Source organism: Rattus norvegicus, chromosome 1, assembly GCF_021556685.1.
Source record: "Rattus norvegicus strain SHRSP/BbbUtx chromosome 1, alternate assembly SHRSP_T2T, whole genome shotgun sequence".
In the NCBI taxonomy this organism is placed as follows: Eukaryota; Metazoa; Chordata; class Mammalia; order Rodentia; family Muridae; genus Rattus; species Rattus norvegicus.
The window spans coordinates 36,219,860-36,243,648 of record NC_141534.1 but is presented as its reverse complement, the minus strand read 5'-3'; the positions used below and the strand labels follow the sequence as shown (position 1 = coordinate 36,243,648).

The 23,789-nt window shown below is 40.3% G+C and overlaps 1 protein-coding gene across 4 annotated transcripts in view; it reads left to right on the top strand.

Annotated features, from left to right (window-relative positions):
* Zfp455l1 (zinc finger protein 455 like 1) overlaps positions 1–23,473 on the top strand; it is a 37,179-nt gene extending 13,706 nt beyond the window's left edge. For 3 of the 4 annotated variants that reach the window (NM_001139491.2, NM_001419516.1, XM_087588890.1), the window contains exon 4: positions 1,786–3,040. In NM_001139491.2, coding sequence (NP_001132963.1) covers positions 1,786–2,978 — 1,193 coding nt within the window. In that variant the 3' untranslated portion in view covers positions 2,979–3,040. Of the gene's footprint in view, positions 1–1,785; positions 3,041–20,733 lie in introns of those variants that run through there. The other variant, XM_087588896.1, reaches the window with a different exon arrangement.
* The last annotated feature ends 316 nt before the right edge of the window (positions 23,474–23,789 follow it).

The following is a 23,789-nucleotide window of genomic DNA, read 5'->3' as shown; positions in this document are numbered from 1 at the left end:
TCTGTACGAATACCATGCAGTTTTTATCACTATTGCTCTGTAATACTGCTTGAGTTCAGGGATAGTGATTCCCCTGTTCCTGAGTGCATGGTGTCTTTCTCCGGGCTGTCCTGCTGTTGTCCTACCTGTTACTGAGTCAGTTATGGGGCATAGCCTATCTCTGGAACCAGGTGTTCAGTGAGCTAAATCAGCATATGACAGTTTATAAAATCATTCTCTATATTCAAAAGGCATTGTTTCTCTGTAAGACTGAACCCAATCATGCACCTAAGCATAACATGTTCTTTGTCTTCAGATGTGGGCAGAGCACCTCAGAAGCTCAATACGTATTTTCCTCTCATACAGACCCTAGTGTTAAGGATAATATACTGATTCTATGAGCAGGGCTATGTTGGCTGTTGTTGATCAGTGTCTACGCTTTATATACAGAAGTACCTATAGCCTTGAAAAGACACATTTAAAGAGAGAAACCCATGAAAACTAGACATTTGAGGAACTCAAAGTTCTAGAGAGGAAAGCATCATCTGGACTTGGTGGAGCAGAAACAAAGGCTGACTTTAGTCATAAGGAATCCCCAGAACACAACAAAATGTCCTATCTCAGAAGTTTGTGAACCCAATATGAAGGACCCAACCTGGCTTTCATCTCTACTTTCACACACAAGCTGCGTAGCCAAAGGGTTCTCCCCACAGAAACACTAGATTCAACTCCTTATCCACTGTTACCTTGCGTACTGATCCTACAGACTGGCTAGTCCCCTGGGATTCGCGGGTCCCTTCTTTTGCCCTTGGTCTGGTGGCTACTGCAGCAATCTGTGTTTCTCTTCCATTTGCATGCCCTGTTCATTGCCTCTCTCCACTCAGTGCTCAATGACTATTTAATCTTGTAAATTGATTAGTCTTAGAAATAGGTAAGTTTATTGCTAAGCCTGGTGCCCTATTGCATTAATCCCAGCCCTTGAGAGTCGATAGCAGGTGAATCTCTGAGTTCAAGGCCAGCCTCATATACGTAGCAATTTCTAGGACATCCAGGGTTACAAAGAAACCCTGTCTCAAACAAACAAACAAACAAACAAACAAAAACAAAAAACAAAACCCAAAACCCACAACCAACCAACCAAAAGAAACTTATAGGTAATTGAGATATCTATTCAGTAACACTTATGTTGCCCCAGCAAAATTTTCGTTATTATTGGGTGAACCTGAAGTTTATTATTATGTCTTGATATCTCCCAAGTATATCTTTTTGAGCCATAACTATAAAACATAAAATACTGCAAAAATCCTTACGTTATATGATTTAGTCTTGATGGGGAAAGTCTACTTCTTATGCAACATACCTTTTGTACCTTCCAAAATAAAACTTTATACTTAGGATAAAAATTTGATGTTCATCCAATCTCACATACTCACAATTAACTTTATTTTTTCATGCTTGGCTACTTTGTAACTTTATGGATGTTTAGCCTTATAATATCCATATTGCTTTAAAGGCTTATTTCTGGTAGGCAAATGCACTTAGAACTTACTTAGTCATTTAACTTTGAATAATATAACATTATTTCTATGTTCTGTTTGATTGTGCTCTTACTCCAATAAAAATATATAGTTACCACCCACTGTGTATGTGAATTTTGCTCAGTTCCTATAGGTATTGAACTATACTGCAGACTTTTATTTATGGTTAAATACATATGAGTTACTGTCTTCATTTTAAAAACTTAAGCCATATAAGTATAAAGAACATTACTTAACTTTTGCTCATATCTCAACTTTGGCTCAACAGGAAGAGCACTCAGTGATCCTGACTATTACAGCAATGCAACTCAGTGTAAATCACTTTTTGTTAAAAAACAAAGAATTTATATAGGGGGGAAACCCTACAAGTGTGAAGAATGTGGTAAGGCCCTTAGTTCTCATAAAACACTGTCTATACACCAGAGACTTCATACTGGAGACAAACCCTACAAGTGTAAAGAGTGTCACAAGTCCTTTAGTAGTCGCTCATCACTGTTTATACACCAGAAAAACCATACTGATGAAAAAAACTTCAAGTGTGAAGAATGTGGCAGATCATTTTACTATCCTTCAATGCTGAAGCAACATCAAAGAATTCATTCTGGAGAGAAACTCTACAAGTGTGGAGAATGTGGAAAAGCATTTTATGATCCTTCCTTCCTGAAGCAGCATCAAAGAATTTTCTGTGTAGAGAAACACTCTAAATATGAAGAATGTGGCAAAGTATTTTCTTCTGCTTTAACCCTTAACCAACATAAAGAAATCCATACTGGAGAGAAACCCTTCCAGTGCGGAAAATGTCACAAAGCCTTTCGTCATCCCTCAGCCCTCAGGATACATATGACAGTCCATACTGGAGAGAAACCTTACAAGTGCGAAGAGTGTGGCAGATGTTATTTCTCATCTTTATCCCTTAGACGACATCAAATAATTCACTCTGAAGACAACTCCAACAAGTGTGAAGAATGTGGCAGATGTTTTTCCTCATCTTCTTGCCTTAGAAGACATCAAACAATTCATTCTGAAGACAAGACCTATAAGTGTGATGAGTGTGGCAGATATTATTCCTCATCTTTTTCCCTTAGACGACATCAAGTAATCCATTCTGAAGATAATCCCTATAAATGTGAAGAATGTGACAAAAGGTTTACTTATTCTGCAAGTCTTCAGGAACATCAAACAATCCATACTGGAGAGAAACCATACAAGTGTGAAAATTGTCACAAAGCCTTTCGTCATCACTCATCCCTTAGGAAACATAAGATAGTCCATACTGGAGAGAAACCTTACAAGTGTGAAGAGTGTGGCAGATGTTTTTCCAGATATTCCTACCTTAGAAGACATCAAGAAATTCACTCTGAAGGCAATCCACAGACGTGTGTGGAATGTGGCAAAACCTTTCTTAATGTTTATCGTCTTACTCGACACATAAAAGTTCATACTAGAGAGAAATCCTACTAAGGTCTTAAAAAAGTGTATCCTTATTCCAAATAATTCATACTGAATAAATCTCTGTGACTGTATGGAGTGTGGTAAATATCTTTTCTGATCCTCAGACCTTATCCAGCTCAAATCAATCCATACAGTAAACTATTAAGTGAATTAGTTTGGAATGTCAACACAAACGTCTTACTTTCACCAGCACAAATGATAAGAAGGTTACCAGAGAACAATAGAGACATTGCTGTAACCTTCCAACCAGGGGATTCAATAGTGTGCTTGAATATTGCATGGGTTTATGAGTTTCTTTTGTACCTATAGATATAAAACGAAACTTACTTTTTTATAATGTGGGTCTAAGATCTGGGCCCTAGTATAGTTACTGTTGTTTTTCCCAATAGGGTCACCCAAGCTCCTCTAATGATGTTTCTCCGAGCATGTAGAAAGCTCTATAAAGGGGTTGGGGACTTAGCTCAGTGGTAGAGCGCTTGCCTAGGAAGCGCAAGGCCCTGGGTTCGGTCCCCAGCTCCGAAAAAAAGAACCAAAAAAAAAAAAAAAAAAAAAAAAAAAAAAAAAAGAAAGCTCTATAAAGTCATATTTCTCCCCTTTTGTAAAATGGTCTGCTTTGGTTCTAACCTAGGCTGAATGGACATTAGTTTTTCTCTCCTGTTCCAGGACAGGGGATTTAGATATTAGAGATGCATATGTTTGAGTCTGATGTAGAGATGCTAAATCCTAGTTTCATAGCCATCTTTCTTGGTTTCCTAGAACAGCATGTGCTGACTGATTTGTAATATTATCCATATCCAAAATACAAGTGTTTTATACAGTGGAAAAGTAAAAAACGGCAGTGTGTCCAGGGTTTTTGGAGCAGAAATCAAGGCAGACCACAGACATAAGGCTAAGTACTCTCAAGAACAGATGGAAAATCTTACCTCACTTAAGGGAAGCAGGCTTGGAAACATATCAGAAAGAGCAGGCATTAGCACCCTATAATGGGTATTATAGCTTCTCTGTCCAGTTTTATTCCAGAACCACACATCTATGGGGCTCCCTAGCATGCATACACACACACACACACACACACACACACACACACACACACACCACACAAATGGTCTCACATACCGCATAGCCACTGAGTTGGGGCCTCATCTCCTTGGCTAGTTAGGATTCTGAATGTCTGGGGTCTCAGAAGGGTAAAGAAGTAGGGGTTGTGTGTTCTACTCTTACTATCATAGCATCTTCTGCTCAGGAGCCTTGTGTAGCCATCACAAATGGTCTTATCCTCCTTTCCTTACCTCGAGATATGACCATAAGAAAGCATCCCAGTTTACAGTCTGTTCACCAGCACAGGGTCCTTTCAGGTAACTAGACACTTAGAAAACAACCAACAAATACCTGTGATCTCATGAGTAGAGGCATCCAAGATAACTAAGTACATAGTCTCACTTTTTCAACAATTGGAGCTGTTACAATAGTAGCACAATGGATATTAGTTTCTAGAGTGTCAAATATGCTAAAACTGAAAGGCCACTAGGTCTTTGTAGATTTGAAAGAGGTTCTGGTTCCATCTGCACCTGAGAAAGTATTATAAGAAAGTAGGCAGCGCATTCTGAGTGAACATGGAACCTGAAAAAGGTATGCAGTCCCACTGTGACTGCATTGGGAGTTAGAACACCTTAATGAACACATGGAACTCTGATACACTTACTAAGATACAAATTGAAGGATAATTGTCAGTGACCATTTGTGTCCCTACATTTCATTTTTGATAGAGTGGTCTCTTGTTTATATTATGGCTAAGGAAATGATTGTTTCTGTCTTTAAACAAAGGAGACACTGACATGATGTTATAGGTCTACAGGTGAAGATACAGTCTCATGTATAACAGTGATAGACACACATATACCCAAACTGAGGATTTCCACAACAAAAGACTGTTATTGGGGAAATGGGGGAACTTCAGCGAGGCTATTACACAATGTATTTGGATGTAACAGAACATGTAATGTATAAAGTTTATAGAGAAATTATACCTGGAAAAAAGGTGTCTAGGGATAGGAAGCAGAGGCTGATATTGAAAATTGTCCTACAAGCCTCAAAACATGGTTTCTGAACAGTAGAATCCATGTAACTATGGAAGGAGAATAGAGGACTGGGAAGTGTTCAAGTGAACATGAATGGATTCAGGACAAGATGGACCTTAGCCATTTAAGTACTACTTCCTCTTTACATTGATCTGAGGGGAATATATAGACTACCTGCTGGGGATGACAGATGATGACAGGGACTGCCAGCAGTAGGCCGGGATGGAGACATCTCAGAAGCCCACAGCAGCTCCTTGTAAAGTAAGGTGGCATCTGGGACCCTGAGAAGCAGGAGACACATCCCTCCAGGAGACCCACCACCTGAAATAAGAGGCTGCCTGCAGTAGGCCGGGATGGAGACATCTCAGTAACCACAGCAGCTCTTTGTAAAAACTGGTTGTTCCTATTTCTCCTAACCTTAGCCCTGGACAACAGCTGCATAGATTTCATTTGTGCATGACTGCCTTTCAGTTGGCCTTGGTAAAATTATTCTATTATATTGGAGTTTCCGACTTCTTTCTCCTACTCTGGTGAATTCTGTGAAACTAGATGTTCCTTGATGTTATGATTCTTAAACAATTGGAAATTGAGGCATAGGAGCACAGCACAGCACAGCCCTAATGGCCCAGGTGCATGCTGTGTGTTCTCATCTTGGAAACAATGTAATAACTGCACAATAGTAGTTCCAGTTTAATGCTTGACTTACAAAGAAACTTTAAAGAAATTATTAGAAATGAACTAGAGCCAACATTGGGACCGTAAGAAAGGAAAAAGTTATTGAAGTTAGGAAATAAGTTTTATATAACATTTGAGAAGTTGTTCCTAGATAAGGAGGTATAGAATATATAAAATTATATACCAGTAAACTAAGTTAAAATACTGGGACTCTATGAGAGTCATTGTGTGCAAGGAACAGAAAGCTAGCGGAACCACTGAGTTAAGGGTTAACTTGATTCTTTCTGGCCACTGACTGGCAGCTTTGCCCATGTCATTTATCATTAGAGCTTCACAGGAAATTGGAAGGAGCTGACCTCGGAGCTTTGAGCTCTGAAGTATAATAAGTTAAAAGTTAAAGTTTAAATAATGATAAGTTTACACTTATTATTATTTTGGCCACAGGCCTGAGAATAGGGGAAGCTTGAAACTTTGGGGAACAATTGTAATTCTTAGTTTTTGTGGGATGTGGTTATTTTTTTGACTTTGATTTGGGAATGATTATACAATGTATTTTTTCTACCTACTTTTGAATTATCAGTAAAAGACTGGGGCAAGAGAAAGGCTGGAGAGCATGAGAAGAGCATGTGAAGAGTGAATGAGAAAGAATGTGAAGAGTGAATTCGAGAGAGTAAATGAGAGAGCATGTAAAGAGTGAATGAGAGAGCGCATGAGGGAGAAAATGTGAGAGCGAGTGAGAGAGCATGAAAAGAATGTAAAGAGTGAGTGAAGGGGGTAGTGTGAAGTGTGTTTGAAGATTGTGTGTGAGTGAAAGGAGAGTGCATGTGGTGTGTGTGATATATATGTGTGAGGTGTGTATGAAGAGCGTGTGTGAGAATGAAAGGGTAATGAACAGAGGTGTGCATGAGTGTGGGAGTTTGAGAAAAGAAAGCCGCAATAAAAAAAAGCAGAGTGTGCAAGAGAATGCAGTGTGTGCATCCTCAAATAGAGAGAGAAACTTTAAGTCTTGAAAGTGCTTGTCAGTTTGTACCCAAAGAGTAGTCTGTGCATATTTATTATGCACCTTCCAGATATCCCTGTTTCCAGTTGAGAACCCTGAACCTGTGTCAAGGCTGGATTCCGGCATCTACCATTCACCTGGATCATGTAAAGACCATGTCCCAAAGCAAGGTATGGTAAGGAAGGTAATTGTATCTGAAACTCACTTCTAGGCACCAATATCTGATGAGGTCACCTCAATGTAGATGATTTTCTTTCTTTTATTTAATTTATTTTTATTGGATATATTTTTATTTACATTTCAAGTGTTATTCCCTTTCCTGGTTTCTTGTCCATAAGCCCCCTATCCCCTCCCACTCCACTTCTATAAGGGTGTTCCCCTCCCTATCTACCCCCACCTACTCCCCCTACATTCCCTTACACTAGGGGTCCAACCTTGTTAGGACCAAGGGCTTCTCCTTCCCGTGTTGCCCAATAAGGCCATCCTCTGCTACATATACAGGTGGAGACACGGAACCGTCCATGTATAGTCTTTAAGTAGTGGTTTATTCCCTAGAAGCCCTGGTTGGTTGGCATTGTTGTTCTTACGGGGTCGCAAGTCCCTTCAGCTCTTTCAATCCTTTTCCTAATTCCTCCAATGGGGGTCCTATTCTCAGTTCAGTGGTTTGCTGCAAGCATTTGCCCTTGTATTTGACATGCTCTGACCACATCTCTCAGGAGAAATCTATATCCGGTTCCTGTCATCATGCACTTCTTAGCTTCATCCATCTTATCTAGTTTTGGTGGCTGTATATACATGCGTCACATATGGGGCAGGCTCTGAATGGCTGTTCCCTCAGTCTCCACTCCAAACTTTGCCTCCATATCCCCTCCTATGAATATTTTTGTTCCCCTTTTTAAGAAGGAGTGAAGCATCCACACTTTGGTCATCCTTCTTGAGCTTCATGTGGTCTGTGGATTGAATCTTGGATCATTTGAGCTTTTGGGCTAATATCCACTTATCACTGAGTACATACCATGTGTGTTTTTCTGTGATTGGGTTACCTTACTCAGGATGACACTTTCTAGTACAATCCATTTGCCTATGAATTTCATGAAGTTATTGTTTTGATAGCTGAGTAGTACTCCATTGTGTAGATGTACCACATTTTCTGTATCCATTCCTCTGTTGAAGGGCATCTGGGTTCTTTCCAGCTTCTGGTTGCTATAAATAAGGCTGCTATGAACATACTGGAGCATGTGTCTTTGTTGTTTGTTGGAGTATCCTTTCAGTATATGCCCAGGATATACTTTCCTGGTTTATTGTCCATAGCTGGGTTCTCAGGTAGTGGAATGTCCAGTTTTCTGAGGAACCTCCAGACTGATTTCCAGAATGGTTGTACCAGTTTGGAGTCCCACCAACAATGGAGGAGTGTTCCTCTTTGTCCACATCGACGCCAGCATCTGTTGTCACCTGAGTTTTTATCTTAGCCATTCTGACTGGTTTGAGGTAGAATCTCAGCGATGTTTTGATTTGCATTTCCCTGATGATTAAGGATGTTGAGCATTTCTTTAGGTGCTTCTCAGCCATTCAATATTCCTCAGCTGAGAATTCTTTGTTTAGCACTGTACCCCATTTTTTTCTTTTTTCTTTTTTTCAGAGCTGGGGACTGAACCCAGGGTCTTGCGCTTGCTAGGCAAGTGCTCTACCGCTGAGCTAAATCCCCAGCCCGGTGTACCCCATTTTTTAATAGGGTTATTTGGCTCTCTGGAGTCTAACTTCTTGTGTTCCTTGTATATTTTGGATATTATTCCTCTAGGGATGTAGGATTGATAAGGATCTTTCCCCAATCTGTTGGTGGCCATTTTCTCCTAATGACAGTGTCCTTTGCCTTACAGAAGCTTTGCAGTTTCATGAGGTCGCATTTGTCGGTTCTTGATCTTAGTGCATAAGCCATTGGTATTTTGTTCAGGAAAATTTCCCCAGTGTCCATGTGATTGGGACTTCCCCACTTTTTTTTTCTATTTGTTTTTTGTGTATCTGGTTTGATGTGAAGGTCCTTGATCCACTTGATGTTAAGCTTTGTACATGTCTGTAAAAGTGGGTCGATTTGCATTCTTCTACATGCTGACCTCCAGTTGAACAGGCACCATTTGTTGAAAATGCTATCTTTCTTCCATTGGATGATTTTAGCTCCATTGTCAAAGATCAAGTGACCATAGGTGTGTGGGTTCATTTCTGGGTCTTCAATTCTGTTTAACTGATCTACCTGCATGTAGTTTTCATCACTATCGCTCTGTAATACTGTCTGAGATCAAGGATGGTGATTCCCCAAGAAGTTCTTTTATTCCCCAAGAGTATAGTTTTTGTTATTTTGGGTTTTTTGTTATTCCAAATGAATTTTCAAATTGCTCTTTCTAACTCTATGAAGAGTTGAGTTGGAATTTTGATGGGGATTGCATTGAATCTGCAGATGGCTTTTGGCAAAATGGCCGTTTTTGCTATATTAATCCTGCCAATCGATGAGCTGAGATCTTCTTCAATTTCCTTCTTCAGAGACTTGAAGTTCTTGTCATACAGATATTTAACTTGCTTGAATCAAGTCACACCGAGGCATTTTATATTATTTGGGACTATTGTGAAGGTTGTCATTTCCATAATTTCTTTCTCAGCCTTTTCATCCTTTGCATAGAGGAAGACTACTGATTTGTTTGAGTTAATTTTATACCTATCCAGTTTGCCCAAGTTGTTTATCAGATTTAGTAGTTCTCTGGTGGAATTTTGGGGTCACTTAAGTATATTATCCTATCATCTGCAAATAGTGATATTTTGACTTTTTCCTTTCCAATTTGTACCCCTTTGACCTTCTTTTGTTGTCTGATTGCTCTCGCTAGGAATTTGAGTACTATATTGAATAAGCAGGGAGAGAGTGAGCAGCCTAGCCTAGTCCCTGATTTTAGTGGGATTTCTTCATGTTTCTCTCCATTTAGTTTAATGTTAGCTACTGTTTTGCTGTAGCTTTTACTATGTTTAGGCATGGGCCTTGAATTCCTGATTTTTCCAGGGCTTTTATCATGAAAGGGTGTTGAATTTTGTCAAATGCATTCTCAGCATCTAGTGAAATGATCATGTGGTTTTATTCTTTGAGTTTGTTTATATAGTGGATTACGTGATGGATTTTTTGCATATTGAAGCATCTCTGCATCCCTGGGATGAAGCCTACTTGATCATGACGAATGATCATTTTGATGTGTTCTTGGATTCAGTTTGCAAGAATTTTATTGAGTATTTTTACGTAGATATTCATAGGGAAATTGGTCTGAAGTTCTCTCTTTTTGTTGGGTCTTTGTGTGATTTAGATATAAGCATAATTGTGGCTTCATAGAAGGAACTGGGTAGTGCTCCGTCTGTTTCTCTTTTGTGGAACAGTTTGGACAGTATTGATATGAGGTCTTCTATGAGGGTCTAATAGAATTCAGCATTAAACTCATCTGGTCCTGGGCTCTTTTTTGTTGGGAGAGTTCTAATAACTGCTCCTATTTCTTTAGGAGTCATTGGGTTGTTTAGATGTTTATCTGATCCTGATTTAACTTTAATACCTGGTATTTGTTTAGAAAATTGTTCATTTCCTCCAGATTTTTCCATTTTGTTGAATATAGGCTTTTGTTGTAGGATCTGATGATTTTTAAAAATTTCTTCAGATTCTGTAGTTATGTCTCCTTTTTCATTTCTGATTTTGTTAATTTGGATACACTCTCTGTGACCTCTGGTTAGTCTGCTAAGAGTTTATCTATCTTGTTGGTTTTCTCAAAGAACCAGCTCCTGGTCTTGATTCTCTGTATAGTCCTTTTTGTTTCTACTTGGTTGATCTCACCCCTGAGTTTGATTATTTCCTGCCTTCTACTCCTCTTGGGTGTGTTTCCTTCTTTTTGGTTTTTAGGTGTGCTGTCAAGCTGCTAATGTGTTCTCTCTCCTATTTCTTTTTGGAGGCACTCAGCTATGATTTTTCCTCTTAGCACTGCTTTCATCGTGTCCCATAAGTTTGGCTATGTTGTGCTTTCATTTTCATTAAATTAGAAGAAATCTTTAATTTCTTTCTTTACTTCTTTCTTGACCAAGTTATCATTGAGTAGAGCATTGTTCAACTTCCATGAATATGTGGCCTTTCTGTCATTTTTTTTATTTTTTTTTACTAAATCTTTTTTTTTAAAGATTTATTCATTTATTATATATAAGTACACTGTCGCTGTTTTCAGATAACACCAGAAGAGGGAATCGGATCTCTTTACAGATGGTTGTGAGCCACCATGTGGTTGCTGGGAATTGAACTCATGACCTCTGGAAGAGCAGTCGGGTGCTCTTAACCACTGAGCCATCTCTCCAGCCCAAATTCCACTTTCTTTTTTTTTTTTTTTTTTTTTTTTTTTTTTTTTTTTTTGCAGCTGGGGACCGAACCCAGGGCCTTGCGCTTCCTAGGTAAGCGCTCTACCACTGAGCTAAATCCCCAGCCCCCCTTTCTGTCATTTTTGTTGTTATTGAAGACCAGCCTTAGTTCGTGGTGATCTGATAGAATGCATTTGATTATTTCGGTCTTCTTGTATCTGTTGAAGCTTGTTTTGTGACCGATTATATGGTCAGTTTTGGAGAAGGTACAATGAGGTGCTGAGAAGAAGGCATATTCTTTTGTTTTAGGATGAAATGTTCTATAAATATCTGTTAAGTCCATTTGATTTGTATGTCTCTGTTTAATTTTTTCCATGTTATGTCCATTGATGAGAGTGGGGTGTTGAAATGTCCTACTATTGTGTGAGGTGCAGTGTGTGCTTTGAGCTTTAGTGAGGTTCCTTTTATGAATGTAATTGCCCTTGTATTTGGAGCATAAATATAGGCTGGAAAGCTCATGTTGGTGGATTTTTCTTTCATGAATATGAAGTGTCCTTCCTTATCTTTTTTGATGACTTATGGTTGAAAGTTGATTTTATTCGATATTAGAATGGCTACTCCAGCTTGTTTCTTGGGACCATTTGCTTGAAAAAAATTTCCCTCCCTTTTACTGTTAGGTGGTGTCTGTTTTTGACACTGAGGTGTGGCTTTTGTTGCAGGAAAATGCTGGGTCCTCTTTACCTATCCAGTCTGTTAGTGTATTTCTTTTTATTGGGAAATTGACTCCATTGACGTTAAGAGATATTAAGGACTAGTGACTGTTGTTTCCTGTTATTTTTGTTGTTAGGGGTGGAATTCTGTTTGTGTGTCCCTCTTCTTTTGACTTCTTTGCAAGGAGATTACTTTCTTGCTTTTTTAGGGTGTAGTTTCCCTAGTTTGTGTATGAGTTTTCCATCTATTATCCTTTATAGGACTGGACTTGTACAAAGATATTGTGTAAATTTGGTTTTGTCATAGAATATCTTGGGCTCTCCATCTATGTTAATTGAGAGTTTTGCTGGATATAGTAGCCTGGGCTGGCATTTTTGTTCTCTCAGGGTCTATCTGACATTTGCCCAGGATCTTCTGGCTTTCATAGTCTGTGTTGAGAAGTCTGGTGTAATTCTGATAGGTCTGCCTTCATATGTTATTTGACCCCTTTCCTTCACTGGTTTTAAAATTCTTTCTTTGTTTTGTGCATTTGGTGTTCTGACTATTATGAGACAGGAGGAATTTCTCTTCTGATCCAATCTATTTGGAGTTCTGTAGGTTTCTTGTATGTTTATGGGCATCTCTTTCTTTATGTTAGGGAAGTTTTCTTCTATAATTTTGTTGAATATATTTACTGGCCCTTTAAGTTGGGAATCTTCACTCTCTTCTATACCTGTTATCCTTAGGTTTGATCTTCTCATTGTGTCCTGGATTTCCTGGATGTTTTGTAATAGGAGCTTTTTGCATTTTACAATATCTTTGATGGTTGTGTCTATGTTTTCTTTCTTTCTTTTTTTTTTTTTCTTTTCTTTTTTTTTTCGGAGCTGGGGACTGAACCCAGGGCCTTGCGCTTGCTAGGCAAGCGCTCTACCACTGAGCTAAATCCCCAACCCCTGTGTCTATGTTTTCTATGGGATCTTCTGCCCCTGATTCTCTCTTCTATCTCTTGTATTCTGTTAGTGATGCTTGCATCTATGACTCCTTATCTCTTCCCTAGGTTTTTTATCTCCAGGGTTGTTTCCCTTTGTGCTTTCTTTATTGTTTCTATTTCCATTTTTAAATCCTGGATCATTTTGTCCATTTCCTTCACCTCTTTGGGCTGGCATTTTTGTTTCCTGTAATTGTTTTAGGGATTCTTAAAAGGAATTTTGTGTTTCCTCTTTAAGGGCTTCTATTTGTTTATTTGTGCTGTCCTGTATTTCTTTAAGGGAGTTATTTATTCCCTTCTTAAAGTCATCTATCATCATCATAAAATGCGATTTTAAATCAAAATCTTGCTCTTCCGTTGTGTTTGGATATCCAATATTTGCTTTGGTGGGAGAACTGGGCTCTGATGATGCCAAGTAGTCTTGGTTTCTGTTGCTTAGGTTCCTGCACTTGCCTCTCACCATCAGGTTGTCTCTGGTGTTAGCCTGTCTCGTCTCTGAAAGTGGCTTGATCCTCCTGTAGGCCTTATGTCAGCACTCCTGTAGACCTATTTTCTTTGAGCCAGATCTGGGAACAGAGAGCTCTGCTCTGAGGTGTGTAGGTGCTCCTGGTGAATGTCTTTCAACTCTCGGTGCAGGCAGAAACCTGAAGGGTCCTGCCCCTGACTGCTCCTAGGTCCCTGTGCCTAGCAGGCACAGATGGCACTAAGCAATTTTCTCTTGGGTCAGGAATGTGGGCAGAAAGTAGTGGTCTCCTCTGAGTTCTTTGGTAAATCTCTCCCCCTCAGCATGGAGCTGTAGCACTGGTTCAGCTCAGTTCTGGGTGCAGGCAGAAACCAGCAGGTTCCTGCTGTTATCTGCTCCTATATTCCTGTATCCAGAAGTACTATGTAGTTTCCTCTTGTGCTGGGGTTCAGTCTTGACACAGGATCAGCATTCTCAACTGGAAGCAGGGATATCTGGAAGGTGCATAATAAATATACACAGACTTCTCTTTGGGTACAAACTGACAGGCAATTTCAAGGCTTACAGTCTCTCTCTGTCTATCTATCTATCTATCTATCTATCTATCTATCTATCTATCTATCTATCTATCTATCTTCCAGCTTGAGGCTGGACACACTCTGCATTCTCTTGCACACTCTGCTTTTTTATTGTGGTTTTCTTTTCTCGAACTCCCATACTCATGCACACCTCTGTTCATTATGCTTTCATTCTCACACACACTCTTCATACACACCTCACACATATATCTCACACACACCACATGCACTCTCCTTTCACTCACACACACAATCTTCACACACACTTCACATTCTCTCTTCACTCACTCTTTACATTGTCTTCTCATGCTCTCTCACTCGCTCTCACATTTGTTCTCAGGTTCACTCTCTCATTCACTCCCTCATACACTCTCTCATTCACTCTTCACATTCTCTCTTCACTCACTTTTCACATGCTCTTTTCATGCTCTCCAGCCTTTCTCTTGCCCCAGTTATTAATAATTCAAAAGTAGGTAGAAAAAACACATTGTATTATACAATGATTATCATTGCCAAATCAAATTCAAAAGAATAACCACGTCTCACAAAGAACCAAGAATTACAAATGTTCCCTAAAGTTTCAAGCTTCCCCCATCCCCAGGCCAGTGGTCAAAATGTAAACTTATAATTATTTAAACTTTAACTTTTAACTTATTATACTTCAGAGCTCAAAGCTCAGAGGTCAGCTACTTGCATTTTCCTGTGAAGCTCTAATGATAAATGACATAGGCAAAGCTGCCAGACCACTGTTAACTGTTAACTCAGTGGTTCTGCTAGCTTTCTGTTCCTTGCACACAATGACTCTTGTAAGAGTCCCAGTATTTTGACCTAGTTTATGAGTATATAATTTTACTATCTAGGAACAACTTCTCAAATGTTATATAAAACTTCATTCCTAACTTCAATAACTTTTTCCTTTTTTAGGGTCCCCATGTTGGCTCTAATACATTTTCTAGTAATTTCTTTAAAGTTTCTTTCAAGTCAAGCATTAATCTGGAACTACTATTGTGCAGTTATTACTGTTCCAAACAATTACATTGTTTCCAAGATGAGAACACGCAGCATACACCTGGGCCATTAGGGCTGTGCTGTGCTGTGCTCCTATGCCTCACTTTCCAATTGTTTAAGAATCACAACATCAAGGATCTAGTTTCACAGAATTCACCAGAACAGAAGGAAAAAGAAGTAGGAAAGTCCGAAATAATAGAATAATTATGTACACCAAGGCCAACTGAAAGTCAGTCATGCACAAATGAATCTATACAGTCTTTGTCCAGGGCTAAGGTTAGGAGAAATGGGAACAACCAGTTTTTACAAAGAGCTGCTGTGGGTTACTGAGATGTCTCCATCCCGGCCTACTGCAGGCAGCCTCTTATTTCAGGTGGCGAGTCCCCTGGAGGGATGTGTCTCCTGCTTCTCAGGGTCCCAGATGCCAACCTACTTTACAAGGAGCTGCCACGGGCTTCTGAGATGTCTCCATTTCAGCTGACTGTTGGCGGTCCCTGTCGTCGTATGTTGTCCCCAGCACTCTTGGGCCAGGAATGTGGGCAGAAGTGGGCAGAAGTGGCGGTCTGTCCTGAGGTCTCAGTATTGTCCACACTTCCGGGAGTTCAGCTTTCTCTCCCATGGGATTTGGGTACAGGCTGCTGTGGGGTAGATGATTTTCAAACTGAGTTATGCAGAAGTATTGATTGTTCACATGATGAGTTCATGAATCACCCAGGAGAGAAACTTCTGTTAATTTCCCCTAGGAGAATTTTGTGGTAGATCATCAATGAAAGAAAACCCTCTCTAAACATGTGTGTCTCCACACTTTAGGAGTAGTCCTTCAACAGTAAAGCAGTGTTGAATAGAAGCATTCAGTGCTCTGTCACTCATGAATGTGTTTGTGACTTGTCCAACAGCAATCTCCATTACAAGGAACCATCCCATTTTGGAGGTGGGACTCATCAACCTTAAGAAAGTAAGCTAGTGGATAGGGATAGGGACTTCAATGTTCTTTACAAAACTCACAGGAGCTTCACTGATGAAGCTGATATATACAGTAAGCACTACAGGGGGCAAGACCCCTGTCATCACTGCAATATCCTACAAGATTTAGAGTGGTCTGTAAGCATGCAACTTTCCTGAGCTCTTACCCAGAGTCCAGTCAGAAATTGCTATGTTCCTGTTATAATCCCTCAACCAAATGCCTGTCAGCAACCCCAGTAAACTCATGAAGTAAATTCATTAAGATAGAGACTTTGCTATGTCTGTTATCTGAGACAGATCTGAGGTGAGTGTACAGTTCTCCTCTGCATTAGAAAGTCACAGAACGGAGTGTCTTATTATTAGTTGTGGTGAGGCAACACATAAAGCAGTTTGATTTCCTGCTTGTGGTTGAAGAGCTGAAGAGTCATTCCTCCGCAGGAAGCATGGCAGCAGGCAGTCAGGCATGGTCCTGAGCAGGAGTAGACAGCTTACACCTTGATCCACATTTGAGGCACATACAGATAATGGGAATCACATGCTATTGTGTAACCTCAAAGCCTACTCCCAGTGACATTTGTCTTGTGGCAAGGTCACGCCTCCAAATTCTTCCCAAATATTTCTCACCAGTTGGGGCCCAAGCATCAGTTATATGAGACTGTAGAGTGCCATTCTCATTCTAAGACATCTCAGTGGCATTAAAGTTATAGACATTGTGAAATCTGCTATACATGTTATAGAGATTAACTCCACTATAGGCAATCCTGGTACTTTGTCCTGAGCCAACATTAAATGTGTTCTGGGCCAAGAGCACATCCATGGAAGTCCCTCTCTTATGGAAGTGCAGTTTCATTTGAAATTTTGATTTCATTTGGAAGCCCATTGTGGGGGCTTCATGGTCTGAATCCCACTTCCAGAAAAGTTCTCCAGGATCAGCACACACAGACAAAGAAAACTGTTTTGGGTCCTGACACTTTCTCAAGATAGAAGCAGAACTAAACAGCACTGTTCACATTGTACTAGATGTGGAGGCTCTGAGGTGCAACATGTAGGTCAACATGGAGCTTTGCAGCAGTGTTAAGAGAAATGCTTCACCATGCGATTGGCAGGGTGCATATTGTCCCTTCCAAAATCTTGTGGGATCACACTTCATGAAACACACAGGTGACAGCTAAGTGGACTTGTAATTCTACCATAAGCTCATATTAGAACCATAGGAAAATCTAGACTTGGGCTATTTGTTCTTCAGACCACATAGATCAAGTTTAGAACACTGTTCTTTGCCATCCAAATAATGCCTTTAGTAACCACAGACACAATACAAGTGATGTTTTCGGAGTTGGGTTTTCACAGCAAATTTCTACCTAACTTGTTCTTATTCTTCCTTGTCAGGTTACTATTCCTCTCTTTTGGAATAGGTTGGTTTCCACTGGTCCATGACATGTTGAGGTAGTGAACATGTGAACACCTTAAGATAAGCAATTGATGAGTTACAAACGTCAAGAGACTTTTTGCTTTGACTGTCTTGGGACTATTAAAGCCTATGGGCATGTTGAGAAATGAATTGTCTTGTTTAGAAACAGATGAAAGTGAAACTCTCAGAGGCTTCCATGGTAATTCAGAGACTATGATGTGTATTTTAAGGCATTTGATTGTAAAATTCCAATATACTTATTTGATACTTTTTTTAAAGAAATAGTCATCTCTCCGTCCTGATTTTGAAGAACTGGGGTAAGTTCTAGGCAGATAGATGGTTTGACTTTCAAAATATTGTCACATAGGAACACTTGCAGATCAGAGAAGGGAAAGGAAATTGAGTAAGACAGATCAGACCTCTGCAGAGAGAATTCTAACAATGGATAAGGGGCCAGTGGCCAGTACACATATCAGTGTGATCTCAGGAGCTGTGTCCCTCCATGTGTAACGAGAGCAAGGGAAGTAACAACAACAACAACAACAAAACATTCCTAGTGGTATACTCTACCTGTGTTTGCAAGCAACCAGTTGGAGACTGTTAAAATTGTAGTAGAGCTCCCACTAAAACTGAATTTCTTAATATATTAACTATTGAAAGATTTAATTTTGTTAAATGATCTATACACTCTATCCCTGACCAAGTTAACTACAGTATATGGATCTCAATATTCACACAAAAACTGGTTTTTGAGAGGTGGAAACTGATCCACGTATGTCTCATGCAGAGTGTCAGAATAGAGGAACAATATTATTGATTAATTTGCAATATTGAGTATTAACACAGAGTCTACATTAGAGTCAAGTGCTTTAAAGTAGGCTAAGTACCATAGTGAAGACAAAAGAGAGAAGGATACAAATCTAAGAACTTGGTAAATAAGATACTCAGCTTCAGGAATACCTTCGCACAGACTTCTGGGATATGTAGTCCATGCGATTGTGACATCGTGAGGAGCCATCCACAAAATCCCAATTTAGGTTTTGTTTTGTACAAGTGTGTCTTCCTCAGAGTTTTGCGAGAGTCCTGTGCGGCTGTTCATTGCTGTAGTCTCTGTCATGGAGGTTGGTCCAGGAAACAGCACACCCTTGTGCTTTGAGCAAGGAACTGGCGTGGGGAGGGGAGAAGGAGGGAGACGTCTGGGAGGGAGCTGACCTGGGCTCGGTTGGAAGGCAGAAAAAGCCTCTGGGATTTATTCTGCTGAACTAGCTGGGTCACTTGAGGTTGCAGTTCCGGATTGGGAACAGGGTGGTTGGGATTGTGTCCTGGGTTATGGTTTCCTTAGGACTCCCAATGGGGTCGGAGTATGCCTTGGGCTTCTAGGACACTGGAGCAGTCTAGTAGGGCAGGAGTAGAAAAGAGTGCAGGGGCCAGGATTGCAAGCTAATGATGGTAAGATGACTACTTGCAACTGAGGTAGTGCTGGGAATTCTTTGAGTAGCTTTGCTGGGAACCATGCTCTGCCAGCTGCCCAGTTCTCACATGGATGCTGTCAGATTCCTCAGGTAGAGCAAATGGAGTTTCTGGTTCCCCTGTACTCTGCAGCTCGTGTATTGCAACGGTCTTGATTATGTTCATTTTCTCTGTCAGTTAAAGAATTAAAAGAGTGAAAAAAATCCAAGGCACAACAGGTAGAAGGTGGGAAAAACAGGGAGATCTGCAAGAATTGGAAGGCATAGAAAATCTTTGACTATGGGTGAGAAAACACATGTCATACACACACACAGGGAACTCTAAAAAGCAGCAGAACCTGACTCCTGGTTTCACCATGAGGACTGGGTTTGCATAAACCTTTGTTAGGTTCTCTGTCCATAACTTAGGGTTGAGTAATTGAAAAAAAGACACGATATCTACTTGGCATACCATGATTGTGTCGACATGACTTGATCAGTTCTTGGGCTTGAGAAAGTTTATGAGCAGGGTACTAGGGTCCAGTGGAAAACTCACATGAACTCTTTTGTGTCAGGTCAGCAGGCTGAGGGAGAAATCACAGACCTGTGTGTATTCATGTGATTTGAAGTAAACAGAACTGTGATAGAAAAGAAACTTGAGCCTATTCTGAGGCACATCCCTGTCATCTCTGCATTTGTGAGGGGAAAGGTGACATCCCCTGCATCACAGCAAGTTCAAGGTTAATGTAGACTACTTTAGTCTGTGTCAGAAAACATTTAAACATACTTGGTACACATGAGAAATACTTTCTGTGGTTCATTTCACGTCTTCCAGTGAGCACCATGGCACATCCATGCACTCATCACTTTGCTGACTACATGTGCTTCCCTTCTGCTGACCCATTCTATGTCTAATTTAAACTTTTTTCCCCTAGCATACTCTTGTTAAAGATGTTATATTTTGGTGATTAATTGTTTGCATTTACTATGTGAGGAAGAATTGTCCTCTTTCCCTTGCTTGAATACTCTGCCTATTTGCAGCAAATTTCTACTCTTTTTGGATAGTAGTTTGTGTTAGATTCTGCCATGATCTGATGATGCTTTCTTCTGGTCTTCCCTGATTTCTTCCAGTTTCCTCCTCTCATATCTAAGCTGAGAGTCCATCATTTCTTCATTTCCTATGTGCAGTTCTTGACTGATGCAGGCTGCTGTGGTTTACCTCCCTGTGTCTTTTTCTTCCTCTTTCTCTGGGTCACTTGCTTTGTCCCTGTCCTAGAGGTTCAGCTGCTTGCAGTCCTGCTTACAGTTATGAGGAACAAAACTGTTCCTCTATTGTCCCTCACATGGGTATTACCATCTCCATCTAGTAAAGCAAACTGCTAATGTGGGATCCCTTCCAATTGTATAAGTTGAAGTCCAGTTCCCCTGTGTATGTAGCTGTCTCTTTGTCTTCCCAGGCTTCCTTCATGGTATTCGTTCCCCCACACGCCAATACATCTTTGTTTGTTTAGCAAGTGAGTGTCCCAGAACTCCTTTGTAGACTAGGCTGTCCTCAAACTCAGACATCTGTTGGGGTAAAATTAAAATAAATACCTTTTTTTAATCCCACAGTAGGTGCGGCACGGTACTACCTCATGACTTCTTTTTGATATTTTCATCTCAGTAAGCAAAGCATCTCACCTGCTTTGCTCCATCCCATATCACACTGCCAATGGCCACTGTCTGAGCCTGGCAACAATCTCTCTACCCATCTAGTTCCCAAGGCAGGTTGCCACCGTGCCAGACAAACACATGCAAATTCCATGGTGGCCCAGTGTCTCCAGCCACCACACTCTCTATTGAATTCAATTAAATCACCACTTGAAAGAACACACAACACAGTGACCTCTGATCCAATTGATAAGATATAATTGCCCACCTAGACATACAAAGCCCTGTACATATCCATCCCTTAAGAATGTTCATAACAACCTGTAAATGTGCACAGGGTTTTGTACTTAACATCTGCCTCCATGTTCTCTCAGTTGCTTCCCTTTTGCTCCCATCTCCTCCTATCTAAAACTTTTCTCCTGCCCATTCTTCCTTCTCATCCAATGACAGGCCTTGTTCTATCTTCCACCTGCCTTCACCTGCATAATGACATCATCCTACAGACATCTGCCTGTTCTGCCTCCCGTGCTGAGATTGAAGGCAAGTGCCACCATCACCTGGCCTCCTTCATTGTACCCTAATGTTAGTGTGAGGGAAGGAGTTACTCCTCTTTACAACTCATGTATGAACCTTGCTGTGTTGGGCATGTCATACCTGGAAAACTCTGAGGGGAGCTGTGTTGGGTGATGACATTCAGATCCTGCTGATGTATATGATTATGTCAGAGGCCATGAAGAGAAATTACAGAGATTTGGTTCAGGAACCAAACACATAGGCAAAGAATCAACCTGAGGAGCGCCGATTCTCATTACTTTGTCATTTTATGTTATAAAAGTATTCACCATAGTGTCCTACATAGTCACTATCAAATGTGGGAACATGTCAGTGACATATTTTCCATTGAAAAGTATGTCTGCTGGTCCTGCCAATTCTGTTAATGTCTGCATTCCATTGTTTTCTTTATCCCAGGATCAATTTAAATATAAGTTAGATGGATCAGTGTGCATGTCCCCATTCTTCATTGGATACACTTCCCATACTGGTGCTTTAAAAAGACTCAAAAACAATATATAGAGTATAGAAAATTCAAACCTCCATCTAGACTTCTAATGTATCGAGCAAAGCATGTAATATTTATTTTGAATGTAATATCCAAATTATATGATCCTCTTTTTCCAAAGAGGACATTATAGTTGATCTCTGGTGTTTTTTTCGTGGCTCCCATCCTATTCTCTAAGTCATATGACCATAAATATTAGAGAACAATCTTGAGAAGCAGGAAGCAACTTCTCCTAGGAACTAGCGGACCATGAAGTTAAACAATCTGAGAAGCAGGAGGCAGCTTCTCCTAGGAAACAATCTTGAAAAACAGAGAGTTTTTCCTTGTGATTTTTTCACTGTTATTCTACACACTTTCCAATGATGCCATCCCTGCCCCCTCGGGTTGTGGTTTCTCCCTTTAAATACCGTTTCTCCCAGCCTCTCGGGGTCAAACTCCACTGCCCCTGCGTGGGATACGAGTCTCGACCCCAGTGCACTGGTTCCTATCGATAAACCTCATGTGATTACAAGGACAGTCTTGTGTGAGTTCTTGGGGGGTCGTATCACTTGAGTGAGGGTCTCCCTGCTCCGGGGGTCTTTCACAACTTGGGGAAATTTCTTATGAATCATTTATGTCTTCTCCCAGGAGTACTGCTTTGAAGCTTCCCCATGAAATTCTTAAGCATGTGGCCTGACTGCTCCTGCTTGTAGGGAATTATCCTTATCTGGCCCTACTTGAAGGTCTTCTTTGCACCCTAGAGGTTATGACGCAAATAAAAATGCCAGAGATCTCTTTATGAGGCTCTGGCTGCAAGATATTCTTGGAACATCTACCTTGTATTTACTCAGGAAGATAATCAAAACTAAGTAAACTTAAAAAAATAAACAAGATTGGTAGGCTAGAGACATTGACAGCAGATCAAATTAAACGTTTCTTCTTACTACACACTCAGGTGATTAGGTGGCATATAAGATTGGAGCCCACATAGGCTATGCTCCTCCAGGAAAAGATACAGCAACGGCTGGAGTTATCTCTGCCCTATACAGGACTTATATTGATAGATAAAAATGGTAGGACAATGATAAAAGAATGAATTATTAAGGGCTCTCTTTCTAAAAGTTAGCTCTTGTAGAGCCACTGTAGTGTTGTTTGACCAAACACCAAAAGAATACCAAGATTAGACATATAAATAAATTCTACAAAGATATAAACATTGTATTATGGCAGACATTGAACAATAACTGCAGAAACTTTGGCCTGAAGATTTTTCTTGGGCCTAATAACAGTTAGCACTCTGACCATTAAAAGTTGATAATACACTGCTTGGGACATGGCAATCTGCCCAAACTTCCTGTTTAGTGCCCTTAAAAATATAAGATTAGTGAAAGTTGGCTTATAGGGTTGATGAAGGAAAATGACTGTAAAAGATAATTCTGGGGCTGGAGAGATGGCTCAGTGGTTAAGATCACTGACTGCCTTCCAGAGGTCCTGAGTTCAAACCCAGCAAGCACATGGTGGCTCACGACCATCTGTAATGAGATATGATGCCCTCTTCTGGTGTGTCTGAGAACAGCTACAGTGTACTTGTATAGAATAAATAATTAAAATCTTTTTTTAAAAAAAGATTTTATTTATTTATTTTATGTATGTGAGTACATTAAATCTTTTAAAAAAGATAATTCTGTTCTCTCAATGACTACTAAACTTATGACTTAGGAGGAAGTTAAGACACATGTCTGGGGACAAAAATGATATGATTTATATTTTTGAACATCATGAATCATGCTGTGCTGGCTGGTTTTATGTGTCAACTTGATACAAGCTGGAATTATCACAGAAAAGGAGCTTCCATTTAGAAAATGACTACATGAGATCCATCTGTAAAGCATTTTCTCAATTAGTGATCAAGGAGGATGGGCAAGGAGATCCTCTTCCTAGTTGTCCAAGGAGTAAGTCTTCTATTTGTCTTCGGAACTCTCAGCCCCTCCCGCACCATGCCTGCCTGAATGCTGCCATGTTTCTGCCTTGATGATAATGGACTGAACCTCCGAAGCTGTAAGTCAGCCCCAATTATATGTTGTCCTTTATAAGAGTTGCCTTGGTAATGGTGTCTGTTCACAGCAATAAAACCTTAACTAAGACACCTGCCTACTGAGTTTTTTTTTTTTTTTTTCGGAGCTGGGGACCGAACACAGGGCCTTGAGCTTGCTAGGCAAGCGCTCTACCGCTGAGCTAAGTCCCCAACCCCGCCTACTGTGTTCTGTATAAATAAAAAAAGCATTCTGAGCGTCAGTCAGTCAAGTTGCAAGGTTCTTCCCAACCCCCAGCACCCTCCATACGGGGCTCACGCCTCCTTCCCAACACCATATCTCCTCTGTGGGACCTGGCCATCACAGGAGCTATCCTCCGAAAGCTTTTGTTAACTCTGATTTTAGTGTCAAATCCATGATGCTATATCCAAATC